This window comes from Suncus etruscus, chromosome 12 (assembly GCF_024139225.1).
Source record: "Suncus etruscus isolate mSunEtr1 chromosome 12, mSunEtr1.pri.cur, whole genome shotgun sequence".
NCBI lineage: Eukaryota > Metazoa > Chordata > Mammalia > Eulipotyphla > Soricidae > Suncus > Suncus etruscus.
In genome coordinates this window covers 30,597,399-30,623,541 of record NC_064859.1, presented here as the reverse complement: position 1 = coordinate 30,623,541, position 26,143 = coordinate 30,597,399, and the positions used below count along the sequence as shown (strand labels likewise).

The following is a 26,143-nucleotide window of genomic DNA, read 5'->3' as shown; positions in this document are numbered from 1 at the left end:
AATATAATTTGGGCCTGGGAGGTAGCACAGGGGTCAGGGCACATGCTTGGCATATGTGAGGCCCCAGTTTAGTCTCTGACATTGCATGTGCCCCCTCCCATATACTGCTGTGGGTGGCCATGGTGTCCCCCCAAGCACTGCCAAGGTGACTGGTGGTTCCTGGTACCACAGGCCTCGAGCAGTGAACCCTTCTCTCAACAGTTGGCATGGAATAACTATTAATGCCCCCGGACACCCTGAACATTCCTTGAAAGGCCTCCCTTCTATTCTTCCCTGGGGAAAAAATAAAATAGTAGTATATATAGCAACTAAAAATTTTTCATTGAGTCACCATGATAAGCAGAGTTCAGAAATTTTTGATGGTTGCATTTTAGTCATAAAATGTGATAACATCCCTTCATCACTGTTCATTTCTTGCCATCAATTTCCCCATTTTCCCTCCCAGCCTCCACTCCCAAATAGCAGCCTGCCTCTATTTCTTCTCTCTCTGGAAGATACTGTTTTTTTTTTTTTTCTTTTCCTCCCTCCTTCTCTCTTCTCATTCCCCCTTTCCTTTCTCCCTCCTTTTACTGAAAGGGTATGCATATTAGCTTACCTCCTTTGAGCACCCAGTTCTTGTCCAGAGTGCTAATCTCCAATTGTCATTGTCATAGTGGTCCTTTCTCTGTCCTAACTGCACTACCATCCCCATTTCTTTTGTCTTTGGATATTATTCTCCTACTATGTTTTTTATGTCCTGCAAATGAGTAGTAAGCATTCTATGTCTGTCCCTATCCCTCTGACTCTACAGCATGATATTCTCCATGTCTATCCATGTATAAGCAAATTTCTTGTTTTTGTTGTTGTTGTATGTGTTTTTTTTTAAAAGGAGAAGGGAAGGAAAGGAAGATGAGAGGGAAGTGAGAAAGGAAGAGAGGGCAAGGAAGGGAAGGAAATGGAGGGAGGGAAGGAAGGAGCATGAAAAAAGGAAGGAATTATATCAAATTTCATTACTTTGTTTTTCCTGACAGCTGTGTAGTTTTCCATGATGCACATGTACCATAGTTTATCTATTCATCTGTTCTCAGGCCTTTGGGTTGTTTTCATATTCTGACTATTGTGAATAATGCTGCAATGAATATGAGTTCAGATGCCTTTTCTGCAGTGTGTTTTTGGGCCCTGGGGTCAGCAGTGTTTTTAATGCCCCCATTTGACAACACTCATCTTATAAGCAACCACTATTTTCAGTAATATGTATCATTAATGGATTTTCTATTTTGAATTTCATAAGAATCAGATCATACAACATTTGTTGTTTATCTCCTTTGACCTGTCATATCTGTGATACGTTATCCGTAGTGTTGTATCTACTAAGGATTCATTTCATTGCCATGTATTGCATTGTATGTATGGTTCATTTGCTTAACCATTTTTCTGATAATGCACATTTTTAGGTATTGTTTAGTCAGAAATAAATTTGTCATGAGCACTTTTTCTCTTCTATATTCCCACTTTGAGGTCTATATGAAGTTGGTATGATTTTTGTGGATACTGCCAAGCAATTCTCTAAATGGCTATAAAATTCACACTTTAATCTTTTTAAGTATGAGGATCCCAGTTGCTCCACATTTTGGCCATTAATGGTTACAGTTTAAATTGTTTTAATTTTAGTTGTTCTGGTGATGTGAAGTGGTATCTCATTGTGGTTTTAATGTTCATTTCCCTGATGACTTTTCATATTTACTGGTTATTTAGATGTTTCTTTTGTGAAATAATTTTAAATATATTTATGTATATTTATTTTAATTGTTGATGTAATTTTAACGTTTATATACAACATTTCTGCACTTTTTACCAACACAAACATGCCAAAGACCCTCCACCACTGTCTTCATGTCACTTCCAGTCTGCCTTTTCTAGCCATTCTCTCTGAAATATTTTTTAAAGTATTTGGGGTTTATTTTGTTGTTACTGCTGGTTTTTTGTTTTGTTTTGGGGCCATATCTAGTGATGCTCAGGGGTTATTTCTGGTTCTGCATTTAAGAATTACTCCTGGCCTGTTTAGGGGATGCCAGGGAGCAAACCTTAGTCAGCTATGTGCAAGGTAAACAACCATACCTGCTGTACTATCGCTCCAGCCCCTGTTTGGAATGTTTTAATTGGGTTGTCTTACATTGATTTTTAGGAATTATTTACATTTTAAGGATCCTGAATTACTTGACTGGTTACATGCAGGACATTTACCTTCCTCCAGACAATGACTGGCCTTTTCACCCTCATTAGAGTATCTTTTGATGAACAAGACTTTTTCACTTTAGTCCATTTTACCAATTATTTTATAGTAATTCATTGTCTTGTTAAAACATTTTGCTTTCTATGGGATCATTAAATAATCTTCTTGAAACTTGATTGTTTCATCTTTCAAATTTAGATTTGCTATCTGTCTACAGTTGATTTTTGTTGATGGTGAAAATAGTATATTTCTTCCTCTGTGGGTATCCAGTTGATCTGATTGTATTGGTTGAAAAGACCACTTCCTTCACAACGCATTACTATCATATAACTATGTGATTGTTACCACATAGCTATATGACTTTAAATGAAGTCTTAGCATTTGATTTAAAGTTAGAGATTTGGGGCTGGAGCAATAGTACAGAATAGGGTGCTCCCCTTGCACATGACTGAGTTTGATCCCCAGCACCACATATAATACCATGAGTATTGCCAGGAGTGTTCCTTGAATAAGGAGAAAACCAGGAGTACACCCTGAGCACCAGTGAATATGGCCCCAAAACCCAAATAAATAAAGGTGGAGATTTATACTTTTTATTTATAGAGTATCACCTATATTCATTATATGTCAAATCAGCCTGGTTAATAGATTTAAGATTCTGCTACTGATTGCTGTTTTGGAGTGTCCAGATCCCTTTGTAATGGACTTTTAAAACCAGAACTCTTGGGGCTGGGAGAGATAGCATGGAGGTAGGGAGTTTGCCTTGCATGCAGCACAGTGGTTCAAATCTCGGCATCCCATGTGGTCTCCCAAGCCTGCCAAGGAGCGATTTCTGAGCATAGAGCTAGGAGTAACCCCTGAGCACTGCCAGGGTGATGACCCAAAAACAAAACAAACAAAAAAAAAACCAGAACTCATAAGTTTAGGACTGATATTCATGGCTCTAAACCATGAAGGTGCACTGTACTGACTGCATGATACCCTTCAGTTCCATCTATGTAGTGGTAAGTTATAGGATGTTGTCCTTTCTTATAACTGCATAGTAGTCCATTATGTAAACCACAACTTCTTTATCCAATAATCCATAGTTGAACATTTAGGTTGTTTTCATAACTTGACTATTGTACTAAGCACTGTAGTAAATATAAGTTTGCATATGTCAATTCAAAATAAATGGGTTTTTTGTTTTGAGTTCCACCATACAGATTTGTGTGTGTGTGTGTGTGTGTGTGTGTGTGTGTGTGTTTTGCTTGCTTTGTGCAACTCCTGGTGATGCTTGGTGCTTACTCTGCACTCAGGGAACTCTCTTGGTGCTCAGAAGGCCATATGGGGTACCAGGGATTGAATTCAAGTCAGCTGCATGCAAGGCAAGTGGTCTACCTACCACTGTACTGTCTCCATACATACTGTCTGTGGACTCTCCATATATATTCTTTGAGTTTTTTTGTTTGTTTGTATGGAGGCCATACCCATGATACTCAGGGGCTATACCTATTTCTGCACTCAGGAATTACTCCTACAGTGCTTAGGGGACCATGTGGGGGAGTAGGTCAAAACCAGGTTAATCACAATGCAAGGTAAATTCCCTACTCACTGTACTGCTGCTCTGGGCGCCTTACACAAATTTTTCTTTGATTGCTTTATTTAAATACTGTGATTACTGAGTCATAATTGAGTTTCAGTCATACAATGTCCACCACCCTTCACCAGTGCACATTTTCCCCACCACCAGTTTCCCCAGGTTCCCTCTCATCCTCCCCTCTGCCTGCCTCTGGAGCAAATGTTTTATCCCCCTCTCCCTCCTTAGACATTGGTTTACACTTTTGTTAATAAAGGGCACTCTTACACAGGTTTCTAAGGCAAACCTGAGTATCATTGACCTTGAAAGAGACCTTAAAGACTGAAAGTGCTCCCCAGAGAGATTTTGAGGGTATACTTTTTAAAGTGTATTTAAAATTTCCTGGAACTCCTTGATTCAAAAGCATTGGAAACATACTAGAAGAGACTTTTCTTCTTTCCTTTTTTACGATCGATTTTAATTAATTTACAATATAATAGGATTTGGAAGCATAACTTAGTACCTTTGTTTTTGTTCAGGACTCACCACTTCTACATCAGAGGTCCAGAACCTTCTTACCATCAAAAAGATCCCTTCACTCCTCTAGCCCATCCCCTTTTTTTCCCATAATCATTAGGTTTTATGAAGTGTGAGTGATTTTTGTTGGTTTTTGCCATTTAATTTGCTTTAGTTATTTATATTTCACATAGGAGTAAAACCATCTGTTTGTTATTCATTTTCTTATTTCAAGCAGCACAGACACCTCAGTTCCATTCATTCTATCCCAGATGGCACAAATTTATCTTTTATAATAGCTGAGTAGTATTTCACAGTGTAAACTACATACATATATATATATATACATATACATGCACACAAACTATAGATACACACATATCACAACTTTTTTTATAGTCATCTGTCAAGGGGCATTTGTGTTTGTTCTTTTTTTTTTTTTTTTTTTGGCTACTCTGAATACTGCTCCATGAACTTGGGTGCTCAATATTCTTTCCAAATTAGTGTTTTATATTCTTTGGATAGGTCTAGAAATAGTATCACTGTTATAGTATACAGTATTCCATTTTTTTTTAGAGACCCCTCTATACATTTTTGCATAAAGGTTGTACCAGTTTACATTCCTACCAAGTATACCAGTGTACCAGTATACATTTTCTCCACATCCTCAACAGTAATTGTTGTTTTCAGTCCTTCTTATTAGCCAGAAAGTGAAGAATGTGAAGTGATATCTAGAAGAAAATGTTGTGTTTGTTACATAACTGTTACATAAAGTAATCTTTACATAGAGAAACTGGCTTAAAAACATGACAGTATTGTTTTTACACAACTTTGGAGAATTTTACCTTATTTTATGTAGTCCTTTCAAAAATTATTTTTCTTTTTTATAGATATAAATTAATTATCTGAAAGCAACTAAACAATGGAGCCAGACATCATTCGAATGTATTCTTCATCCCCACCACCACTGGACAATGGAGCTGAGGATGACGATGACGATGAATTTGGGGAATTTGGTGGATTTTCCGAAGTTAGCCCTTCTTGGTGTAGGGTTTGTTGATTTTGATACACCAGATTATTCTCGTCCAAGGAGGAGTTTGTACCTTCAAACCATTTTATGCACAATTCATGATTTTTCAGAAAATGTAGATAGCCTTACAAAGCTTGAAGTCCATTAAAAATGGTAATGACAAGGGCATCACTACTGAACTTTCTTCTGTGAAAGAAGAGTCTGATGTTATACTTTCTACCACCAGCAGAGAAATAATTTCAGTTAGTACCTTAGGAATCTTCAATTGATGGCATGGAAGTCCAGGAGATTACAAAATAAGTAGTGGATCAGAGACTGAATGTTGGAACACCTGAAGTTTCTCTCCTGGAGATATTAGAACTGATAATAAATGCTGTTCATCACAGCAGCCTGTTAGAAAGCTGCAACGGTGGAAAAACCTCCTTGACTGGAGATTCTGGACAATGGGTTATCAGCATTAGAAACTGTAAATCCTCAGGGAAAAGATGATCTGGACACTGGAGATGATTCAGAAGGACAAAAGCCTCATAGCACATGTAGTTGCTGAATATAAGATTGTTGTACCTAGTCCCGCTGAGAATTTGCAGATATTTGCCACGTTTTCCAAAAGGAGTAGGACACAAATAGAAGAAGGTACAGATGTGCAGTTTTAAATACAAAGATGCGCACTAACCATTTCAGAGAAAAAAATAGATTACAGCGTCAGTGAACTGGTTCTATAAAAGAAGTGTCTTTGGGTAGAAGCTTTGACAGTAAAGGAGACACTGATGAAGAGGAGCAAATTGGTGCTTCGGAAATAAATATGGTGAGTGACAGAGATTTTGGTACTGAAAGGCAAGGCCTTCCCACATCTCAACAGGATGAATTTTTAAATTCAAGTGTTTCATCAGAGATTTGGAGTATAATAGATTCAGCTGACTCAGAAGCCAATATGAGTGAACAGTGCAAAACTGAGGAAAACCTTGATTTGTTTACTTCTAAATGTTCTGACCTGTGCATAGATTCTGTTAAAATGTCTGATGCTGCTGATGAAGTTAGTTCGTCCAAAGATGAAAGTAGAAAGTTTACTAATTTCGAAAACCCCAACAGTGATCACACAGAAGAAAATGTTCTGGATAATTCTGTAAGTGTAAAAACTGGTGATAGTAACAACTTTGCCACTTGTAATGATACCACTGAGGATGATTTTGGTGACTTTGGTACAGCCAGTGGCACAAGTCCATCTTTTGTTACTGGTACTCAAGATTCGACATGTGATGTTAATTTTGAAGGGTCCTCAGAGCACTTTCCACATTCTCATGAATCAGGTGATGACTTTGGAGAATTTGGGGATACAAATGCTGTTTCTTGCCGCGAGGGAATTGCCTTTACTGACTCAGACCTAAATCAAACTTCTGAAAACTTATCAAAGGGATATAAATTGGCGAGAAAGTCTACTGGAACAGACACTGAACCTGTTTCAAAACCGAAAATTATTCAAGAAGGTGAGTTCGGAGATTTTGATTCTGTGCCAAATATTCATGATGACTGTAGTGCTTTTCAAGACTCTGATGATTTTGCGGACTTCAGTTCAGCTGGTCCAAGCCAAGTTGTAGATTGGAATGCTTTTGAGGATGGACAGAGAGATAATTGCTCTTGGGCTGCTTTTGGAGACCAGCAGGCTACTGAATCTCATCATCGTAAGGAAGCCTGGCAGTCACATAGGACAGATGAAAGGATTGATTCTCCAGAAACCTCTGAAATTCACAGTGTACCTCTGGCAACTTCCAAATGGACAGTTGCTGGTGGCCATTTTACAGGAATCAGCCACTTCAGTTCAGGTATTTACCCAACTTTCTCTGTTTTGAATAATGTGTTTCTTTGTTATTTAGAACTTCTAAAATCAGCTTTTCAAATAATATAATTTGACTGGTCCTTTTCTCTTAAAGCAGGGGGGTCTCAAACTCAATTTTACCTGGGGGCCCGCAGTAGGGCAAAGTCGGGTTGAGGCAAGTGGGCCCGCATAATGGAATTTTCGCTTTACCTAAATACTGCGCACTAAAAAAAATCGCATTAGTAGAGCAAAAAAAATTAGCATTACACATTTGCATACCTCAAACGGAACTGCTGTGGGTATGCAAATGTTTTAATGCGATTTTTTTCTTACTAAAATGGCGATTTTTATTGCGATTATTCGGTAAGCGAATAATCACGAATACTGCGATATTTGACAGGCCGGCCACGGGCCACAAAAATGTTGTACGGTAGGGCCGCAAAACGGCCCTTGGGCCACGAGTTTGAGACCCCTGTCTTAAAGGAATCACTTTATATACATGTTTGATTTATAGATTAGTTATATTTTTTAAACTAATAAATTTATAGCCAGTCTTATAGTACTTCTTAGCAAAAATGTTTATATTTTCTTTTAATAAATGCGGAAATTATCCAATGTGATCTTTTATAAAGGTAAAAGCAACTTCTATAAAAATCATTATTTTCCTAACTAGCCCTGTGATTTCAGTTTTTTGCTTTTACAGTTACTTTTTGCTTTGTTTTGTTTTGAGTGGCTGTACTCTGCAATGCTCTAGATTCACTCTCAGTGGTACTTGGGGTGGAAGGAAGGTGTGGATCATGTCATGCTAGGGGTGAAGTATAGGTCTCCCACATGCAGAGCATGTTTTCTCAACCCATTGAGCTCTCTCTCAATCCCTACAATGTCTTTTAGCATATTAATAGCAGTATGTACTCCAGTAACTCATAGTTAAATATGGCTTAATCCACACAAATTGCTTTACTGATGTCAACATATTTAAAGAAATTTTGAGACTTAAAAGATTTTTACATTTTTTTGCAAATAAAGTTTTAATTTTTTTTATTCAAAGATCTAAGAAATTAAAGCAAAGTGTTGATTATAAAAGAAAGCAAACAATTTAAAACCTCAAACTATGCTGATGCTATGTAGGAAATTTAGGAAAGAAAGTTCTTTTCATAATGAAAATTTTAGATCCTTTAATTATATAACTAGTGATTATGACCTTATCCTTTCCATACTTAATTTTATCTCACTAGAAAATAGAGTGACATGGGTATTGAATGATTTTTAATGTATAGCCATTGAACTTTTAGCATCAGCAGATACTTTTTTTCAAGTACAACCACTTCAAAAGTATTTTGCATATATAATTGAAGGTTTTTGTGTGTAATCATGATACCTATACATATGACATAATAAAGCCCATACATATGTAATTTTCAGACCTGAGTTTTAGTCTTCACTCATTCTCTTAAGCTATCTGATTTTTGTTTGTTTCTGGGTTTTGTGCCATATTTCCTACTCAGAGCTTACATCTGCTCTCTGCTCGGGGTACCTTAACCCCTGTTCTTTCTCTAACTCCAAGCTCTATGATTTTGTACAAGTTACTTCTGAACTTATTTAGATCTGTGAAACAGGTGTGTTCTGTATTTCAAAGGATTTTTGTAAAGGCAAAATGACAGCAAGTTTTTTTAAAAACCCTAAATAAAATTTTAAAAACCCAAAAAATAAGAATTTTATTGTAGATTCTATGTTTTGTAAAAAATTTTAAAGAACTTGGTGTTGGAGTGGTAGCATAGCGCTTGCCTGCGCTAGCCTAGGACAGTCTGCAGTTTAATCCCCCGGCATCCCATATGGTTCCTCAAGCCGGGAACGATTTCTGAGTGCACAGCCAGGAGTAACCCCTGAGCGTCACTAGGTGTGGCCCAAAAACCAAAAAAAAAAATTTTTTTTTTAAAGAACTTACCATTGTGGCAAGACTTCCTTATATTTGTTTGGCTGAGCCTCGGGCCTTTTATTTTGTGGAATGGATTGTGCAGAGTAAAAAGCATTTACTAGAAAGGGCTGGAAGGAAGTAGATCGCAAGGAAATAGGCAAGTCCTACTGAGTAACTGAAACTTGAGTTGACAATAACTCATTATTTTGCTGCTTTTGTGAAGAAGTCTTATGGCCTGAAGTTTCTTCATTTTCCATATTCTGTGTGGAAAAATATATAACCTATTCCTCTTAAGATTATGAATACTGGGCCCAGAGAGATAGCACAATGGCGTTTGCCTTGCAAGCAGCCGATCCAGGACCAAAGGTGGTTGGTTCAAATCTCAGTGTCCCATATGGTCCCCCGTGCCTGCCAGGAGATATTTCTGAGCAGATAGCCAGGAGTAACTCCTGAGCAATGCCGGGTGTGGCCCAAAAACAAAACAAAACAAAAGATTATGAATACTTATCTTAAAATATTTTCCTTGTTGTGATCGATCTAAAAGATAGCACAGTATTCCTCACCAGTAACATGTTTCTTTAATGCAACATTTTAATTATTTGATTATTATTTTATTTACTACTGTTTAATCTTATGTGGGTGCAGTAATTCTGTCCTGAACCTTAACCTTTAGTGTTTTTTTTCATATTATGCTTCAGCAGACTATTATGAGTCATTAAAACTCAAAACTCAAATCAATTCAATTAAATAAACATGGATAAAAAATTGTATTTTGTGATGTCAGACTAACAATATAATTGTCCTTTTGAATTTCTTTTATTCAGGGGCCAGAGAAATAGCATAGGAGGTAGGTGCTTGCCTTGTATGTAATAACCCAGGTTCAATTACTGGCATCTCATTATGTCCCCTAAGCCCACCAGGAATGATCCTTGAGCTCAAAGCCAAAAGTTCTGAGCATCACTAGGTGTGACCAAATAATGCCAAAATAAATTCCTTCTACTTTTCATTAGCTCCACAACTTTTGGAATTTTCTCTTTTCTGTTTTATTAAAAAGACATCTTAATATTTTAATAAGTAATTTTCATCAAATCAAGAAATAGTTATCTCCAACTTTATTGTAATAATTTGTTACTTTAAGTGAAAGAAAGTTAAGCAAGAAGAAATCTTTCAAACTTCTAAAATGTTCTTAGTCATTCTGTTTCTCAGATGTGGGTTTAAGTTTTGATATAAAAGTCACACAACATTTATTATGAAATACTTTTTTCTAGCAGTCCAGAATTCAATATATTTCACTTTTTTTTTTACTGTTTGTAGAAAAAGTAAGTGCCATCTATCTCTGTTGTACATATGGGAAAGAGACCTAAGTTGTTCTTGAAGCTAAGCTACCACCAAAATACAAAGCCCTTCTTTCAAAGCAGTGTTTGGGTGCTTTTTAAAGACTATCATGTATCTTAGAAATTTGGAAGCCTCCTAGTCAGTCAGTACTCAGGAGCCTGGGAATTACTCCCAGGGCCAACTGTGACAGATGGGTCAGTTTTAGGTCATGCAGTTTGGTCCCTATTTGGGACCATTTTGCTGGGGGCTTCAGTGCCAGTTGAAGAGACAAGGAAGTCCTAAGAACCAAGCCCGGGTCCTTGAGCTGTCTCCCTGGTCCTTATTATGTATCTTTTAAAAATAATTCTACTCCTCTTACTTCTAAATTTTTTTTCAATATTTATTTATTTTGGGGTCACACCAGCCATTCTCACTCAGGGCTTACTGATGACTTTGTGCTCAGGGAACACTCTTGAGAGAGAGTGCCAGGACTATATGGGATGTCAGGGATAGAATCCAGGATCAGCCACATGCAAGGCAAGAGTTCTACCCACCATACTGTTGCTCTACCTCTTCCTCCCCATTTTAAAGTTTGCTAACTTTCTAAAAAGCAGCATTGATTAAAATAGTAAGATGCCTTCTTAGGTATTCATTAAGTGAGATCATATTAAGCTCTCTATTTTTATAAAAATTTAAGAATACTGCTCATTCTTTGAGAAGTTAGAAAACTGACTATATAAAAAGAAGCTATATAGCATTTTTTTTTCTTTTCTTACAAATGCATTTCTTATACACATTTGACCATTGCTTTTATGCTACTTGGAAAACATCACAAGAAGAAAAAGTCCAACGCTTCGACTTATGTTGTTATGAGGTATTTATTGATTTGCTCCAAAAAGTTGGCATTTATAAACTGAAGGCCACTAACACCAATATATTTTCACTTTACTTGATTATTTGATTACAGTTCATGCAATACAGTATTTTTCCTTCTGTTGCTGAGTACTTTGAACTTATGACTGAAGAGAGAAATAAACCATAAAATAAAGAAATTAAGTAGTTAGAAGATAGATTTCCAACTAAAATATAAAAATCTTGAGGATGTAATACATGGTAATACATAGCTTGGTGACACTAGTAACCAATACAATATTGTGTATTTGAAAATCACTTTGAAGTTCTCATCACAGAAAAATAGATTGTACCCATATAGTGATGAAATTTACCTACTGGCATTTTCTCTTTCCCCCTTTCCATCTCCTCTTCTTCCCCCAACTCCTGTCCTTTTCCTTCTCCCTCTTCCTTTCAACAGCCATCAGTCAGTCATCCCTTGGCAGAGAATTAGTTTCAGGACCCCTGCCAATTCAACCAGTGATATCTGTGATTGGTTGAATTCATGAATGTAAATGAGCTCAGCATATTCCTTCATGGTATGGTTCCTTTTATGTGTCAGCTCAGTCAGGCCATAAAGTAACCAGATATTTGGTCAAGCATTACTCTGGTGCCTGCAAGCGTATTTTTAGGTTAGATTAATATTTGAATTGATTGACTTGAGTAAAGCAGATTGCCTTTCCTAATATAAGTGAATATCATTAAAATAGTTCAAGATAGCTGATAAATTTATAGCTCTTGGTACTTACTCAGAGCCAAGTGAGCTAATTCCTTATTAAGGGTCAGAGAGCTAGTACAAGAAGTAAGGCATTTGCTCTGCATGCAGGCAACTTAGTTCAGTCCCTGGCACCACATGTGCACTGCCAGGTATCACTCCTGAACATAGAGACAGAAATAGTCCCTGAGCACTGTTTTATGTGGCCCCGAGATAAAAAAAAAAAAGGAAATAAAATCACACACAGCCTCCCCCTACTCCCAAATCCATCCATCCATGCTCCTAAATTATTTAACTACACTAAAGTATGAAAAGTGAAGTGTGATGAAAAATCTTAATTTCCCGAAAGGGTGTATAAAACAAGGTGAGAGTTCTGTCATCAGCGCAGTCCAACAGCACTGCCATTTGCAAGCCTTGGAGCAGCATCCAAAGTGAGTGAGCTCTGAGAGACCATAACCGAGTGTGTGAGCACAAGTAATGTTCAGCCCTGCTCAATGTAACAACAATAAGAAAGAGAAGAAAAAAATGTTTTTAATCTTGTAGTTGAGACTCTAAAATCTCTTTAATATATTTTTAGTTTTCCTTCTTAGTTGCAGAAGTTTATTAATGGCAGGAGTTTTAATATTTATAGCACTAAGTCTTGCTCTTAAGTGGAAGTTTAAAAGAAACAAAATCCATTGGGCAATTTAATCTTCCATTTAAGAAGATATCTTATGCCTCGCCATCATTAAATATTAAGCAAGATATCAAGTACAGTCTACAATTGTATACTTCTCAATCCCAGTTTCAAGCTATTTAAGAAGAGTAACCATTTGTAATATTAATCATACTACAGAAAGATGGGCAGTTTGACCCCTCTACACAATTTCTCAATAAATCTAATGCAACATATTTATTTTTGAATTAAAGATCCAAATTTCAGAGGAAAAGGAACAAAGAGCTAGATGGCTAGAATCCTATTTCTTAATTTTCCTTCAAAAAAATTCACATTGCTGAGCCCAACCATTAAACCATCCAAAACACTACTTAGGATTCCTCCTCCCCCACTGAGATGATTAACACATAACATCTGTAATTTTCAGGTTCATGATGTGCTTGATAGATGTATGCAGTTAGCCTTGAGCAACGTGGCTGGCTAACTTTAACATGGCTCTTACCCCTTATAAATACAGTCGCCCTCACTGTGCCTCCCATTGCTAGACTCAGATCCATGTTTAACTTGATGAGCCATTTCGCTGAACCCCCTACACTAAAGGATAAAATCAGGGAACAAACTACTAGTACTTGCTTCAAAACTTTTATTATGAAGACAAAATGAAGTTTTATATGTAAAGGTGCTTAGCACAGTGTCTTGTAACATGGTAGGTCATAAGTAGATATTAGCTATTATTTAATGGTACCAGAAATTAACCACTGTTTTGCACCAAGAACGGATTTTCAACTGAAATTTAAAGTTCAAGTAATTGGTATTACTTTTAATTAAGTTTCTATTTATGATTGTAATCTCAGCTTACTATTAAGTATGGTGTATTTACTACTTGTTGCTCTCAAATTAACTTAGTATAGCTCTTCAATAAAAAAAAACTTGTAGTTTGCTTTGTTTAAAAATATAAATTACAGTGTTGGGTGAAATAATAATATTTTAAGTATAATTAGCATCACCTCAGAAGTAACAATTGAATTCACTATCTAAGAAATATCGCTCAACTAGAAATGTTGACAGTAAGTAGTGTGGGAAAGCATGCTTCGGTAAAAAGTAAGTTTGGAATTGTACTTTGGAGTCGGTTGTTAATTATCTTAATTTTCTGAACTTTAATTTCTTTGAAACATGTATGAAATATTTCAACTTGCAAGGCTTCGTTTAGACAGTTCACCAATTAATACATGTATACATTAACAATCTTTCATCTTTGCAAACTGTCATCTGTCCTCCAGACCAAACACTGTCCAGCAGTTAGAACCAAGGTGGTAGGCAGCAGTCTTCAATCTTTCTATACCTCCAGTGGACCAGCATTAGTACATAGACCAGTGCATGAAAACATCAAACACAAGATGCTGAACTATTATTACTTATTATTTATACATGTAAAAAAATTCAGTCTATATACAAAAATGATTTAGATGACTTAAAAAAGATACACTTTCATGTGTGAAGTACGCCCCCTGCAGTCTTAAGTAAAACACAGTAGCTTTTGTTTTTTTTTTAATCTAGTTCACATTGGTTTAGTTACCATTCCTGCACCAACTATGTGCTACAATCCCATGTGCTGGAAATGCAAAATAGGATATTATCTTTGTCCTCCAATCTCCTTTATTTTTGAAAATTAAACTTAGAATTGCTATGGAAACTATATGAGCACAGTCTCTTGAGCTGTACCTTGTCAGTTAAGGTTTGGCCTCCCTGTCTAATATTCATGTGACTGTACAAATTAACTCTTATCATCTCTGTAGTCTATCTCATCTGAAAATAGGGATAATATTACTGCTACCTCTCATAAGGATTTTATAAGCATCTTAAATGAGCTATAGTTGTAAAGCATTTAGAATAATGTCTCATGCATGGTAAGCAATATATGAGTTCAAACACACAGTTGAGAACCAAGCAGGGTTGTAACATATACTTTGCAAATAGGAGCCCCAGGTTCAATCCCAGATACCTAACAGTCCCCCACCACCAGGAGCAATGGTAGAGCAGGAATATCCCCTCAAGCACTAGTGACTGTAACCTATAAATAAAAAGAAAACTGACAATTAGACAAAAGCATAATGCATATGGTTGGTCACAAATGAGCTCATCCCTAGAATGTGTGATGTCCTAAGTTTAATTGCCAGCAGCACACAAAACAATAGATGCTAGACGTTGCAATTTCTATATGTCAAAGGCATATTTTTATCTTTTGTTAAATTGTTTGTTAAATTGTCTCTGCACTTTACTGAACTGGATTATACTTTGCATTTGCTCCCTTATCCCTAAAGATACTTAAAGCTCATCTAGTCTAACTTTACCATGGTTTCCAATTCATGAAATTTAGTCCTTGGAACTTTTAATCTTAGTACTAGTCCACATATATTGAAACATTACTAATAGACATGACTGTTTACATCTTTTTCTGAGTTGTACAGGATTTTAAAAATTGAATAAATTTAGTTTTTACTTTTACATTTAATATTTATTTATTTTTATTTATTTATTTATTTTTTGTGTGTGTGATTTTTGGGTCACACCCGGCAGTGCTCAGGGGTTATTCCTGGCTCCGGGCTCAGAAATTGCTCCTGGCAGGCACGGGGGACCATATGGGACTCCGGGATTCGAGCTGATGACCTTCTGCATGAAAGGCAAACGCCTTACCTCCATGCTATCTCTCCAGCCCCAATATTTAATTATTTTTACATTTAATATTTAGTAAAAAAGTCTCCTGTTACTACTAGATATACCCTATAAAATGAGTATATCTCATAAAATGAGTTTCATATAATCAGGGTAATATAAAAAATTTCTTTGTATAATATTAGAAAAAAACTCAGCTTGATAAGTCCAAATAATTATTTATTGACTCATTTTGATATATTAATTTCATTCTAATTTTAATGCCCTTAGTAATGTTGAGAGAAAAATTCTAGAGTAGTTTAAAATAATTTATATTTTAAAATGTCTATGCCTTGGTGCTAGAGTGTTATTACCAGGTTAAGACACTTGCATTGCATGTGACTCACTCAATTTTGGTCCTTGGCAGCATATATAGTTGCCCAGTGATACCAGGAGTGACCTCTGAGGACAGCCAAGAGTAACCCCCGAGTCCCACTATACATGCTCCCATTTTCTCCTTTAAAAAAATTTTTTAACCTTTAGCAGTATCGCAAATTTGATTTACCTTTTATTTCATGTTTATATTTTTTGTTTAGAATGAGTTTTTTAAAATGTAGCATATGTAATTTATTTGGGGCTATCTGTTTTTTTTGGTGTTTTTTTTGTTTGTTTGTTTGTTTTGTTTTTTGGTTTTTGGGTCACATCCGGCAGTGCTCAGGGGTTACTCCTGGCTCTACACTCAGAAATTGCTCCTGGCAGGCTTGGGGGACCATATGGGATGCCGGAATTTGAACTACCGTCCTTCTGCATGGAAGGCAGATGCCTTACCTCCGTGCTATCTCTCTGTCCCCCACTAATCTGTTTCTTGAAACAAATCTATTCTAGTGACTTTTTTTGTGGTAGGTTAATTGGTCTTCTGAGCATTATGCTTGTTATATTCTTAAATTTGTTCTTAGACTACTTTGGGCCAGGGATACTGGGTGGGGGAGGGTCACACCCAACAGGTGCTCAGATCTCACTCCTAGTTCAGTGCTGGGAATCAAACAGGTCATCAGCCCTTTGCAAGGCAAATGCCTTAACACCTCTACACTCTCTCTACAACTTTGTGGACTACAGTTTTATGTCAAGTTTCTTGGACTGTGTTTTATCACATTTTTTTATCTTTGAATTTCATTGTGTTGCTTATGGAGCAAAACACTCTTAAACATATTAAATGTGTCAATTATACACTTTGGAAGGTCTTGGGTGGATGTAAAATAGTAGGAATATTTAGTTTTGTTTTTTTGTTTTTTGTTTTGTTTTGTTTTGTTTTACTTTTTGGACCACACCCGGTGATGCTCAGGGTTAACTCCTGGCTATGTGCTCAGAAATCGCTCCTGGCTTGGGACACAGGGGATTGAACCAAGGTCTGTCCTAAGCTAGCGCACACAAGGCAGACTAACTGTTTGCACCACTGCTCTGGCCCCTATTTAGTTTCTTTTTATTAATATGATAGAAGGTAAGATTGAAACAACTATTTTCATCATGACTTAATTAGCTAAATAGTACATCCTTAGTGAATTTAGATCCTCATTTAACATTTTTATCTCTGGGCATATGTGATGGTATAGTGATTAAAATTCCCACTTCATGAGTACACAAATATTTCCTCTGTAATTTGTTATCTACTCTATGATTGAAAGGCCCTATTTTAAATTTTCCTATTTTAAATTCAGAAACAGAGTCTCAGCCCCTTGATTACAAGTCCTCTGTTTAAATATTAAAAATCAGCCATTGAGTTAGGAATTAAGTAGCACTAATTGAAATTTGACATTTATTACTGTGAACAAAATAGTAGTAAGAAGCTCTTTTTAGAATGTATTCTTTCACCCTCTAAAAAGGACATTCTTTGAAGATAGTCATTAGAATTTGCCTTTTGGATAGTTAGAAATTAACTTGTTTTGGAGGGTGGGGACACATATAGGATTATACTCAGGTTCCCACATGCAAAGCATGTTCTCCATCCAGAACTTTGTTGTTGTTGTTTGTTTGTTTTGTTTTGTTTTTTTCTTTTATAGGCCACACTCTGTTACTCAGGGATTACTCCTGGCTATGCACTCCTGGCTTGGAGGACCATATGAGACACCAGGAATCAAACCAAGGTCCATTCTGGATTTTGGCTGCCTGTAAGGGAAACACCCTACCGCTGTGCTATCAAGCTGGCCCCTATATCCAGCACTTTGAACCATCTCCCTGACCCTTGAGAATATTTTCTAAAAGTAAAATTCAGGGGTCGGAGCGGTGGCACAAGCGGTAGGGCATCTGCCTTGCACACGCTAATCTAGGACAGACTGCAGTTCGATCCCCCAGTGTCCCATATGGTCCTCCAAACTAGGAGCAATTTCTGAGCACATAGCCAGGAGTAGCCCCTGAGCATCACCGGGTGTGGTTCCCCCTCCCCCCAAAAAAAGTAAAATTCAGAGGAAATTGAATTTTATCAGTAGCTTTGTTAATTCTATTAGCTCTTGTTGAAATTTTTAATACTTCTTGTGTTGGACAGTGGTCTTCAGTTAGGGTGATTCTGGAAGCTCCATGTTATTTATTTATTGCTATACCTTAGAGGCTAGCAAACTACAACTTCGAGGAAAATCTGTCATTTGTTTTGATAAATACACATTCGTCCTTACTTATAGACATCTAGAAAGTCAGAAATATATACTGTCTAACCCAAAATTAGAATTGCCCACTTCATTGCACCTCATTCAACCAAAGATTTAAGAAGTCAATGTAATACTTAAGTCTAAAGATATGCAGAACTTTCTTTTTATATTTCTATTCACTTGATAAAAGATTGGGAAGTAAGAAAAGGAGATGATTAGGTATAACATTCTATTTCCTAATGTATAATTTGCTCACCTTTGTACCTAAGATTTGGTATATGACATTGTCCAAATGATTGGATATATTTGGTGTTTTTTTCTTTCTTGAAATAAATATTTTTCTATCTCGTTAAAAAGATAAGGATACAAAGAAGATTCATAGTCTGAGTGTTTGTTTACCTTTTCAGCGCAGAAGGATCCAGCACTCAAGTTTCCAATTAGGTGGTTACTTGATCCTCTTTAAAGTTAAGTCTGTCCATTCCCTCTGTTGAAGCAAGTAAGTGCAGGTTCCCCTGATACACTCAAATTTCACATGCCTTGGGATCTTGAGTATACTCTCTACTGTAGATTCTATAATTGATACCAAGAGCTTTTTCCCATATCATATGCGTGAATATAATGAAGGTGTTAGAGTAACTTTTCTAGGAGAGCTACAGTGTGCCCTGAGACTAATTATACACTCAAACATTTTTGCTCCAATACTGTTTCCAAAAGAGAATTTTTTTGGAAATTTTGTAAAATATTTTAATTTTATTTTTTTTTTTCTGGTTGCTCATAGTAATGAACAGCAGTTATCAAACAAGCATTAACTTGGTTTTTTAGTTGGCAGGACATATCAACAAGATGTGACTTTTTTTTAAATACTAGTTGTCTTTTTATTTAGACGTTTACTCTTCCAACAAGCCTTGATTACTAGCACTTTATAATCCTGTTCATTGTTTTAGTAGTATATGAGCTAAATTTAAAATAATTTATACATATCTGAAACGCAGTTAAAAATGGAATCGGTGGTATTATAGATTATATATATATAAAATCTAGTAGGCTCCAAAGTGTAGATTAATTTAAACTCAAGTTTTAATGAAAATATGTCAAAATGTCATTTTATTGATGAAAATACTGTAAGAAATATACAGGTTTTTGCTTAGAGAAAAAGCACTGCTTTATTTTAAAATACGCATATCATACAATAGAAGAAATGGAATTTCTATAAATCTCTACATGTTATCATAAATTAGATCTTGAATTTCTTAGTAAAAACTAAGGCATACATTCCTGCTTTGTTCTTTAGCAGCAGAACTATTTTAAAGTTTGACTTCAAAAATTAATTTACAGGGGGTCGGAGAGATAGCATGGAGGTAGGGAGTTTGTCTTGCATGCAGAATGACAGTGGTTTGAATCCTGGCATCCCATATAGTCCCCCAAGCCTGCCAGGAGCTATTTCTGAGTGTAGAACCTGAGCGCAGCCGGGTGTGACACCCCCAAAAAAAATGAATTTACAAAAGAAAACCTCATGTATTCCTTCCTCCCCCAAAAAGAAAGTCTAGTTCAATTGTAATAGCATGGTACTTTCACATGCATCCTGTTATTCCCAAAACTAAAGTGTGTAAGTGGTAGTAAGAAACATTCCAGTACAGTGAAAGAAATATGAATGTTAGCCTGACCTTTTTTTTTTTTTTTTTGAGATTATTGAGACTTTAACAAGAATTTTCTTGACTGGGAATATGGTTTAGTGGTAGAGTGCCTGCCTTACATGTGTGAAGACTTGATTTGATCTCTTGTATTTACCAACCCAATTGTTTTCCCACTGTAATTAGATAATTAATTCTTCAGTATATAATTTTATTACTGTTTGTAAAGTACCAGGTATAGTGCTGGCATGTAACTACATTTATTTGTCATTATATATAGATATATTTTTAGGAAATTATAGTTCACACTTGATGGTGCTCTGGGCTCTGGGCTCTAGGCTCTGGGCTTGGGAATCACTCCTATTAGTGATCAGAAGACCATATGTGGTGCAGGGATCAAACTCAGGTCAACCAAATGCAAGACAAGTGTGTTACCTGTTCTCTCTCTTTGGCCCCCAGCATAATTAAGTCAGGCATTGTTTTCAGTCTTTATACCTATAGTAGAAAACAACTTATTTTAAACTGAATAAGGTAAACCAATGAGCTGTTTTTGTTTCTTACAGATAGGGATAGCATTTATGGTATTTGCCTGACAGGTTCAGTGTTGTGGACCACCAAGATCACTGCTAGCTGTGCTTAGAGGTCACCTAGCAATTCTGGGGGCAACATGTTATGTTGAGGTACAACTCAGGGCCCTCACACATGCTTCACATGTGTGTTACCACTTGAGATATCTTCCTGATCCCAGACTTGTTTGTTCATCTTTTCACCACTGTGGGCGAATCAGTCCACAAACCAGAGATTGAAAACTGCTAAATTACTAAGTAATTCTTTAGAATAGTTGTTTTCTCTCTATTATAATAGTAAACTCTGCATGTGTTTTAGTAATAAAGTTTTGATATTAATAAAATTATAAAAATGAGAATAAATCTTTGGTGGGGGATGTTTTGATGCAGACAGCTTTACTAAACCGCCTGGAACGAATTTTCGAAGCATGTTTTCCTTCGGTATTTGTCCCTGAAAATGAAGAGGAAGTTACTTCCCTAAAGCACTTGTTGGAAGCAAGCACCTTGCCAGTAAAAACAAGAGAGGCCTTAGCAGAAAGTGGGTAAGTATTAGACAGCTTTTAGAAGGCATGTATCTTTTTTAGTTTCAGTGTTTTAATTTACATGGTAAAATACTAAGGCTCTAAAACTTTGTTATGGTTTAAAAGTTATATGCACTCAAAATATGAAAAATAATTATTTCCATTTTTATGCAATTTTCTTTGAGGAGGTGCCTCCCAAGTAATCAATGTTGCTCCACCCCCATCCCCAGTTGGCTCCTGGCTGTTTAACATCATCAGCAGTTCAATGATAGGGCCCAATGATATGGTACACATAGATTCTATAGTAGTAGGGATCACTAGGGCTTCTCAACAGGCTTCCAGAGCCTGGAAGTGAGGCCATGTGGCAACAGGGATCAGCCCCATCAGGTGTGTATACCTTACCTATGCCTATTCTAACTACCATAGTGTCCATTGGCCCCTAAGCTATTCCTTTGATATTTCTAAATCACTATTATCAATTGGTTTTATATATCATCCTTTGACATGGCCCCTAAGCTATTTCTTTGGTATTTCTAAATCAGTGTTCTTAACAGTTATTTTTATATATTAACCTTTGGCTTCCAAGTGTGATGATAGGTGAGTGTTTGTATCTTACATGTCCATTCTTCCTTCATTTTCTTTTATTGTGCTTATTGGTTAACTTATTTGTCATTTGCATTATAATTATGTAAATAGTGTCCACTGCTAAACCACTATTCTCTTTTTGTTACACCTTTTCCCTGAATTATTAATTTTATATTTTTAAAATGACTAATTGCCTCACTTTTTCATCTATCTGTTAAATATTTTTTCTAGCACACTCATAGCTTGTTAGTACCATTTCTTTTTTTTGTTTTATTTTGTTTTGTTTTGTTTTGGGGGGGCATACCCAGAAATGTTCAGGAATTACTCCTGTTTTATTTTTGTAGTCAAGCCTATCAGACTTGCTATTTCTTATATTCCCCAAGTGTCTTCCATCTTTCTATTCCATTCTGGAATGGATTCACGCTTGGAACTTCCTTGGTCCCGTTTGGTGGACTTCTAATAGTTTCCTGAGAAAAAAGGTACATAGGAAGTAAAATTTAACTTTATCCTCACATTATATGTATAGGATCTTTGTTGATATTCTGAAATTTCAGTGAATGAAATAATCTTGATAGATTTTTTCATTCAATGGACTGAGCACTTAATACAGGACCTTTAAATTTTGGAGGTTTTCAATCTTAAACACTGGGCAGAACCCTTATTGGTAATCAACTCCTCTCCTTAGTTTTCTCCTTCTATCTAGACCCTCAGTTAATCATTGAATTTAGGAAGTTTCTAGATTGTTTTCCTAATTTTACTTTTCATTCATATATATATATATATATATATATATATATATATATATATATATTCTTATTCCAAAATTATTGTCCCATTAAATTTCCCTCTTTATCTCCACATGCATTCTTTTATTTATTTTTTTTTTTTTTTTTTTGGTTTTTGGGTCACACCTGGCAGCACTCAGAGGTTACTCCTGGCTCTATGCTCAGAAATTGCTCCTGGCAGGCTCGGGGGGACCATATGGGATGCCGGGATTCGAACCATCGTCCTTCTGCGTCTAAGGCAAACACCTTACGCTGTGCTCTCTGGCCCCTCCTCGTGCATTCTTTTCCTCAGAAGATCTGGCAAACACCTTACGCTGTGCTCTCTGGCCCCTCCTCGTGCATTCTTTTCCTCAGAAGATCTTTTTCCATTTGGATTTAGATAAATCCATTCTTGCCCCTTTCTTCCTTTGTTTTCAGTATCTACAGTACAGGGTTTTAAGTATTTTTTATTGAATACAGAATGTTTTCTGTTTCTTGATGTTTTGGGATAATTTCTAAAATTGGACCAAGATATTTATATTTTACCTCTTAAAACGTTTTTGTTTAATTGTAATGATTGGGCTAGAGCGATAGTACAGAGTTTAAGGTGCTTGCCTTGCATGCAGCCAGCATGGTTTGATTCATGGCACACATAGGGTACCTGAAGCATTGCTTGGAGTGATCCCTGAGTTCAGCTAACCAATACTGTGATTATAAGGTCAGAGACATCACACAGGGTGAGACACTAGCTTTGAATAATTACATATTAATCACAAACTTTAATTATACCACACACTTTTGAGTTCCTGGCACCAAATATGGTCCTCAGAGCACCACTAGGTGTCATTCCTGAGCTCAGAGCAGGAATAGCCACTGAACTGTGTGTGACCCAAAAAGAAAAAATAACTCACAAATAAAGCCTGATTTTATAAAAAGATATTCATTGTTTTACTATAGTATGCATCAAATATTATAAACATTTATTTAAGCTGTAGGATCATGGCTAAATATAATGGTTAACTTGATATAGTGCAACTGTTGAAAAGAATATACATGTTGATGAAATGCTTAAAATCTGAAAAAATCGCACAAAATTATATATCTCTACTATATATGTGTGTATATATACACATGTGTGTATATATATATATATATATATATATATATATATATACATACTCTGCCATTGTTTGGATCAAGACTTAAGAAGAAAACAAAATATATTGATTTGTTATATCGAAATAGTAGAATACTGAGTGATGTTATTTCTTTTCATTTTGTTTTGCTTTGGTTTTGGATTTTGGCCACACTCAGTGATGCTCAGGTGTTACTCCTGACTCTACACTCAAGATTTATTCCTGGCAGTGCTTATGGGACTATATGGGATGACAGGAATCAAACCCACGTTGGCCAGCCCCTTGCAAGGCAAATGTCCTGCTTGCTGTACTATCATTTCAGCCCTCTTTTAATGTTTTTTATTACAGTTAAAAGAATACATAGCCTTAATTTTTTGATTATTAGAATTCTGTTTTAAATAAGTTCAACTTTCTAATTCAGTTATTTTAAATTATCTGTTGACTATTTTATTCAGATATTGTAAACTTATATTGATACAAAATTAATTGAAATATACATTATTTTATAGTTATACTTAAAGTAGATTTTCTGATGAAAGCTGCTGAGTAACCCATTTTGGTGGATTCATTGTGGTTTTTGCAGGGAACTGCTGAATGTGTGGAACGAGCTGCAGGATATCCATGATGCACATGGCTTAAGATATCAGTGGGGTGGCTCACATAGCAACAAGAAGCTTTTGTGCTCCTTAGGAATAGATACCCGAAACATTGTGAGTTTGTTGGTGCCTTGGAAATTTTTTTAAATCAATATTTGAATGTTTTTAGATTTCTCTTAAAGCTTTTGTAACAAATATAAGTCCCTGAGAGAAAAAAGTTTTAGTTGGTTTAAATGCTTATGTTTTGAATGTAAAACTTTTAAACACAAATCTAAATTTGCCTCTAATCTATAGTTCATATTTTTAGAAAAAGATGTTTCAGAGTTCTGAATTATTTTGTTTTAGTGTTTTAAAGCAAGGTAAACAATGGGACTGGGAGATAAAAACAAACTCATTTGGCAAGTTTATCAGATTTCTTCAGTTTACCATTTGCCACATATATAGCAAAGTATTAAAAGAAGATTTTGAAAATTATTTCATTGATCATTCTCTAAGCATCTGTTCTTTCTTTTTAACCTGTGTATAGCTCTTCACGGGCAATAAGAAGCAGCCTGTTATAGTGCCCATGTATGCAGCAGGATTGGTAAGTACAGAAATGTCTCCATTGTATTTATCATTGTTCATTTTTTCTTGTAAAATTATCTTTATAGCATGACATAGAAAGTGGAGTTTTATTAATATTATTGTTGTTTTGGCCTTTGGATCACATCCCTGTATTCAAGGGTGACTACTCCTGGTTCTATGCTCAGTCACTTCTGACAGTGTTTGGGGATTGTATGTGGTGCTGGAGATTTGATCATAGGCCAGCCACATACTTGTAAGGCAAGTGCTTTAACCCCTATATTATCTCTGATGGAAAGTCTATTTTAAGGGCAATATATATGGAGACATTTAAGGAATCAGCATAATACCCTTTTGATCTCACATATTCATTTAGATTTTGATGAGGTTATTTTTGTATAGTCAATTACAGACACTATTGTTTTAGATTAAAACTTATATTTACCTTAGTAATAATGCTCAGACTCTTTGTAAAATGTATCTATGTATCTTTGGAGTTTTGTTTTCTCTTTTTTTTTTTTTTTTTTTTTTGGTTTTTGGGTCACACCTGGTGACGCTCAGGGGTTACTCCTGGCTATGCGCTCAGAAGTCGCTCCTGGCTTGGAGGACCATATGGGATGCCGGGGGATCGAACCGCGGTCCGTCCTAGGCTAGCGCAGGTAAGGCAGGCACCTTACCTTTAGCGCCACCGCCCGGCCCCTTGTTTTCTCTTTTTAATTCCCCCCTGAATTTGTTTTTTCAAAAGGAACAAGCAGATATATCAGTAGGTCATAGAACATTTGTTTTAATCCAACTGTGGTCAATATTAAGTAAGACAATATTGAGACTGTGGCTATATGTAAAAAGCTTAGAAATACCAAATTATATGAAATAAAAATGAGGCAGGCAAGATCTTAATTGATCTTTAGTTTTTGCATTAATATTTTAAGTTTGTCAGGTTGAGGCTGAAGCAGTAGTACAGAAATTGGAGTGATTTCTTTGCTTGCTAGCTGACCCAGATTCAATCTACAGCGTCACTTGGTTCCTTCAAGCCTGCCAAGAGTTATCTGAGAGTGTAGAGTCAGCAGTAGGCCCTGAGCACAACCAAGTATAGCACAAAGACAAAGAGTAATTGTGTTGAACTTTTTTTTCCCCCCAGATATGCCAGGTAGTCCAGGGTAACTGAGGGGATTTTCACTGTTTTACTTAAGTGTGTGATGTTTGTGCTATTTGGTGTGTCTTCAAGTTAATTGGTGAATAAAATACCCAATTTAATACATTAAAACTATCTTACTATTTTAAATGTCATCAATAACTTGAAAATAAGAGGGAAAATTGTTTTAAAAGGGCAAAAAAGAAACAGTTGATATGTAATTTCAATTATACAACCCTTTATTTGCATGTGAAAAAGAGTTTGCTGTGAAACTTGATCTTTTCTTATTCTCCAACTTTATTCATGAATGAGAACTAATGATAACAAAATGGTTTGCTTTTGTATCTTTGTGGAATTGAACAAAAACTTTCTGTGCTTGATCATTTTAATCCAGTTTCTACTCCTTTATAAGTGATATGTTGATATATATTGAAAAATCATTCTTATACTTGTTTCTGTCATAAGCAGAAATAATCCAGCGTGCTATTTTTTAAAACTTTTTTGTTCTTTGGATTTAACTTTTCCTCAAGTAGTACATTCTAAAGGCTGTTGGTACTGATGTCATGGTCTGAATATGAAGTAGGAATTTAATTTGTAGGAACTTTCTTTCACAAGGTTGAGGACAGTAATCCTCTTAATGCTTACGTGTAAGCTGGCACATTAGCCAAATCTTTTCAATTTCGTGAAGAGTTAGACTGTTTAACCTGAATTATAAATGTTATTAGTGATAATTTTAACATT

General features: G+C 35.8%; 1 protein-coding gene across 1 annotated transcript in view; it reads left to right on the top strand.

The window, feature by feature from the left end:
* AFTPH (aftiphilin) overlaps nt 1-26,143 on the top strand; it is a 76,769-nt gene that overhangs the window by 19,404 nt on the left and 31,222 nt on the right. Inside the window, 13 exon segments of the mRNA XM_049784728.1 lie at nt 5,177-5,328; nt 5,330-5,372; nt 5,375-5,406; nt 5,408-5,446; nt 5,448-5,573; nt 5,575-5,727; nt 5,729-5,857; nt 5,859-5,948; nt 5,951-7,108; nt 7,110-7,136; nt 20,498-20,649; nt 23,697-23,823; nt 24,236-24,292. Coding sequence (XP_049640685.1) covers nt 5,209-5,328; nt 5,330-5,372; nt 5,375-5,406; nt 5,408-5,446; nt 5,448-5,573; nt 5,575-5,727; nt 5,729-5,857; nt 5,859-5,948; nt 5,951-7,108; nt 7,110-7,136; nt 20,498-20,649; nt 23,697-23,823; nt 24,236-24,292 — 2,253 coding nt within the window. The 5' untranslated portion in view covers nt 5,177-5,208.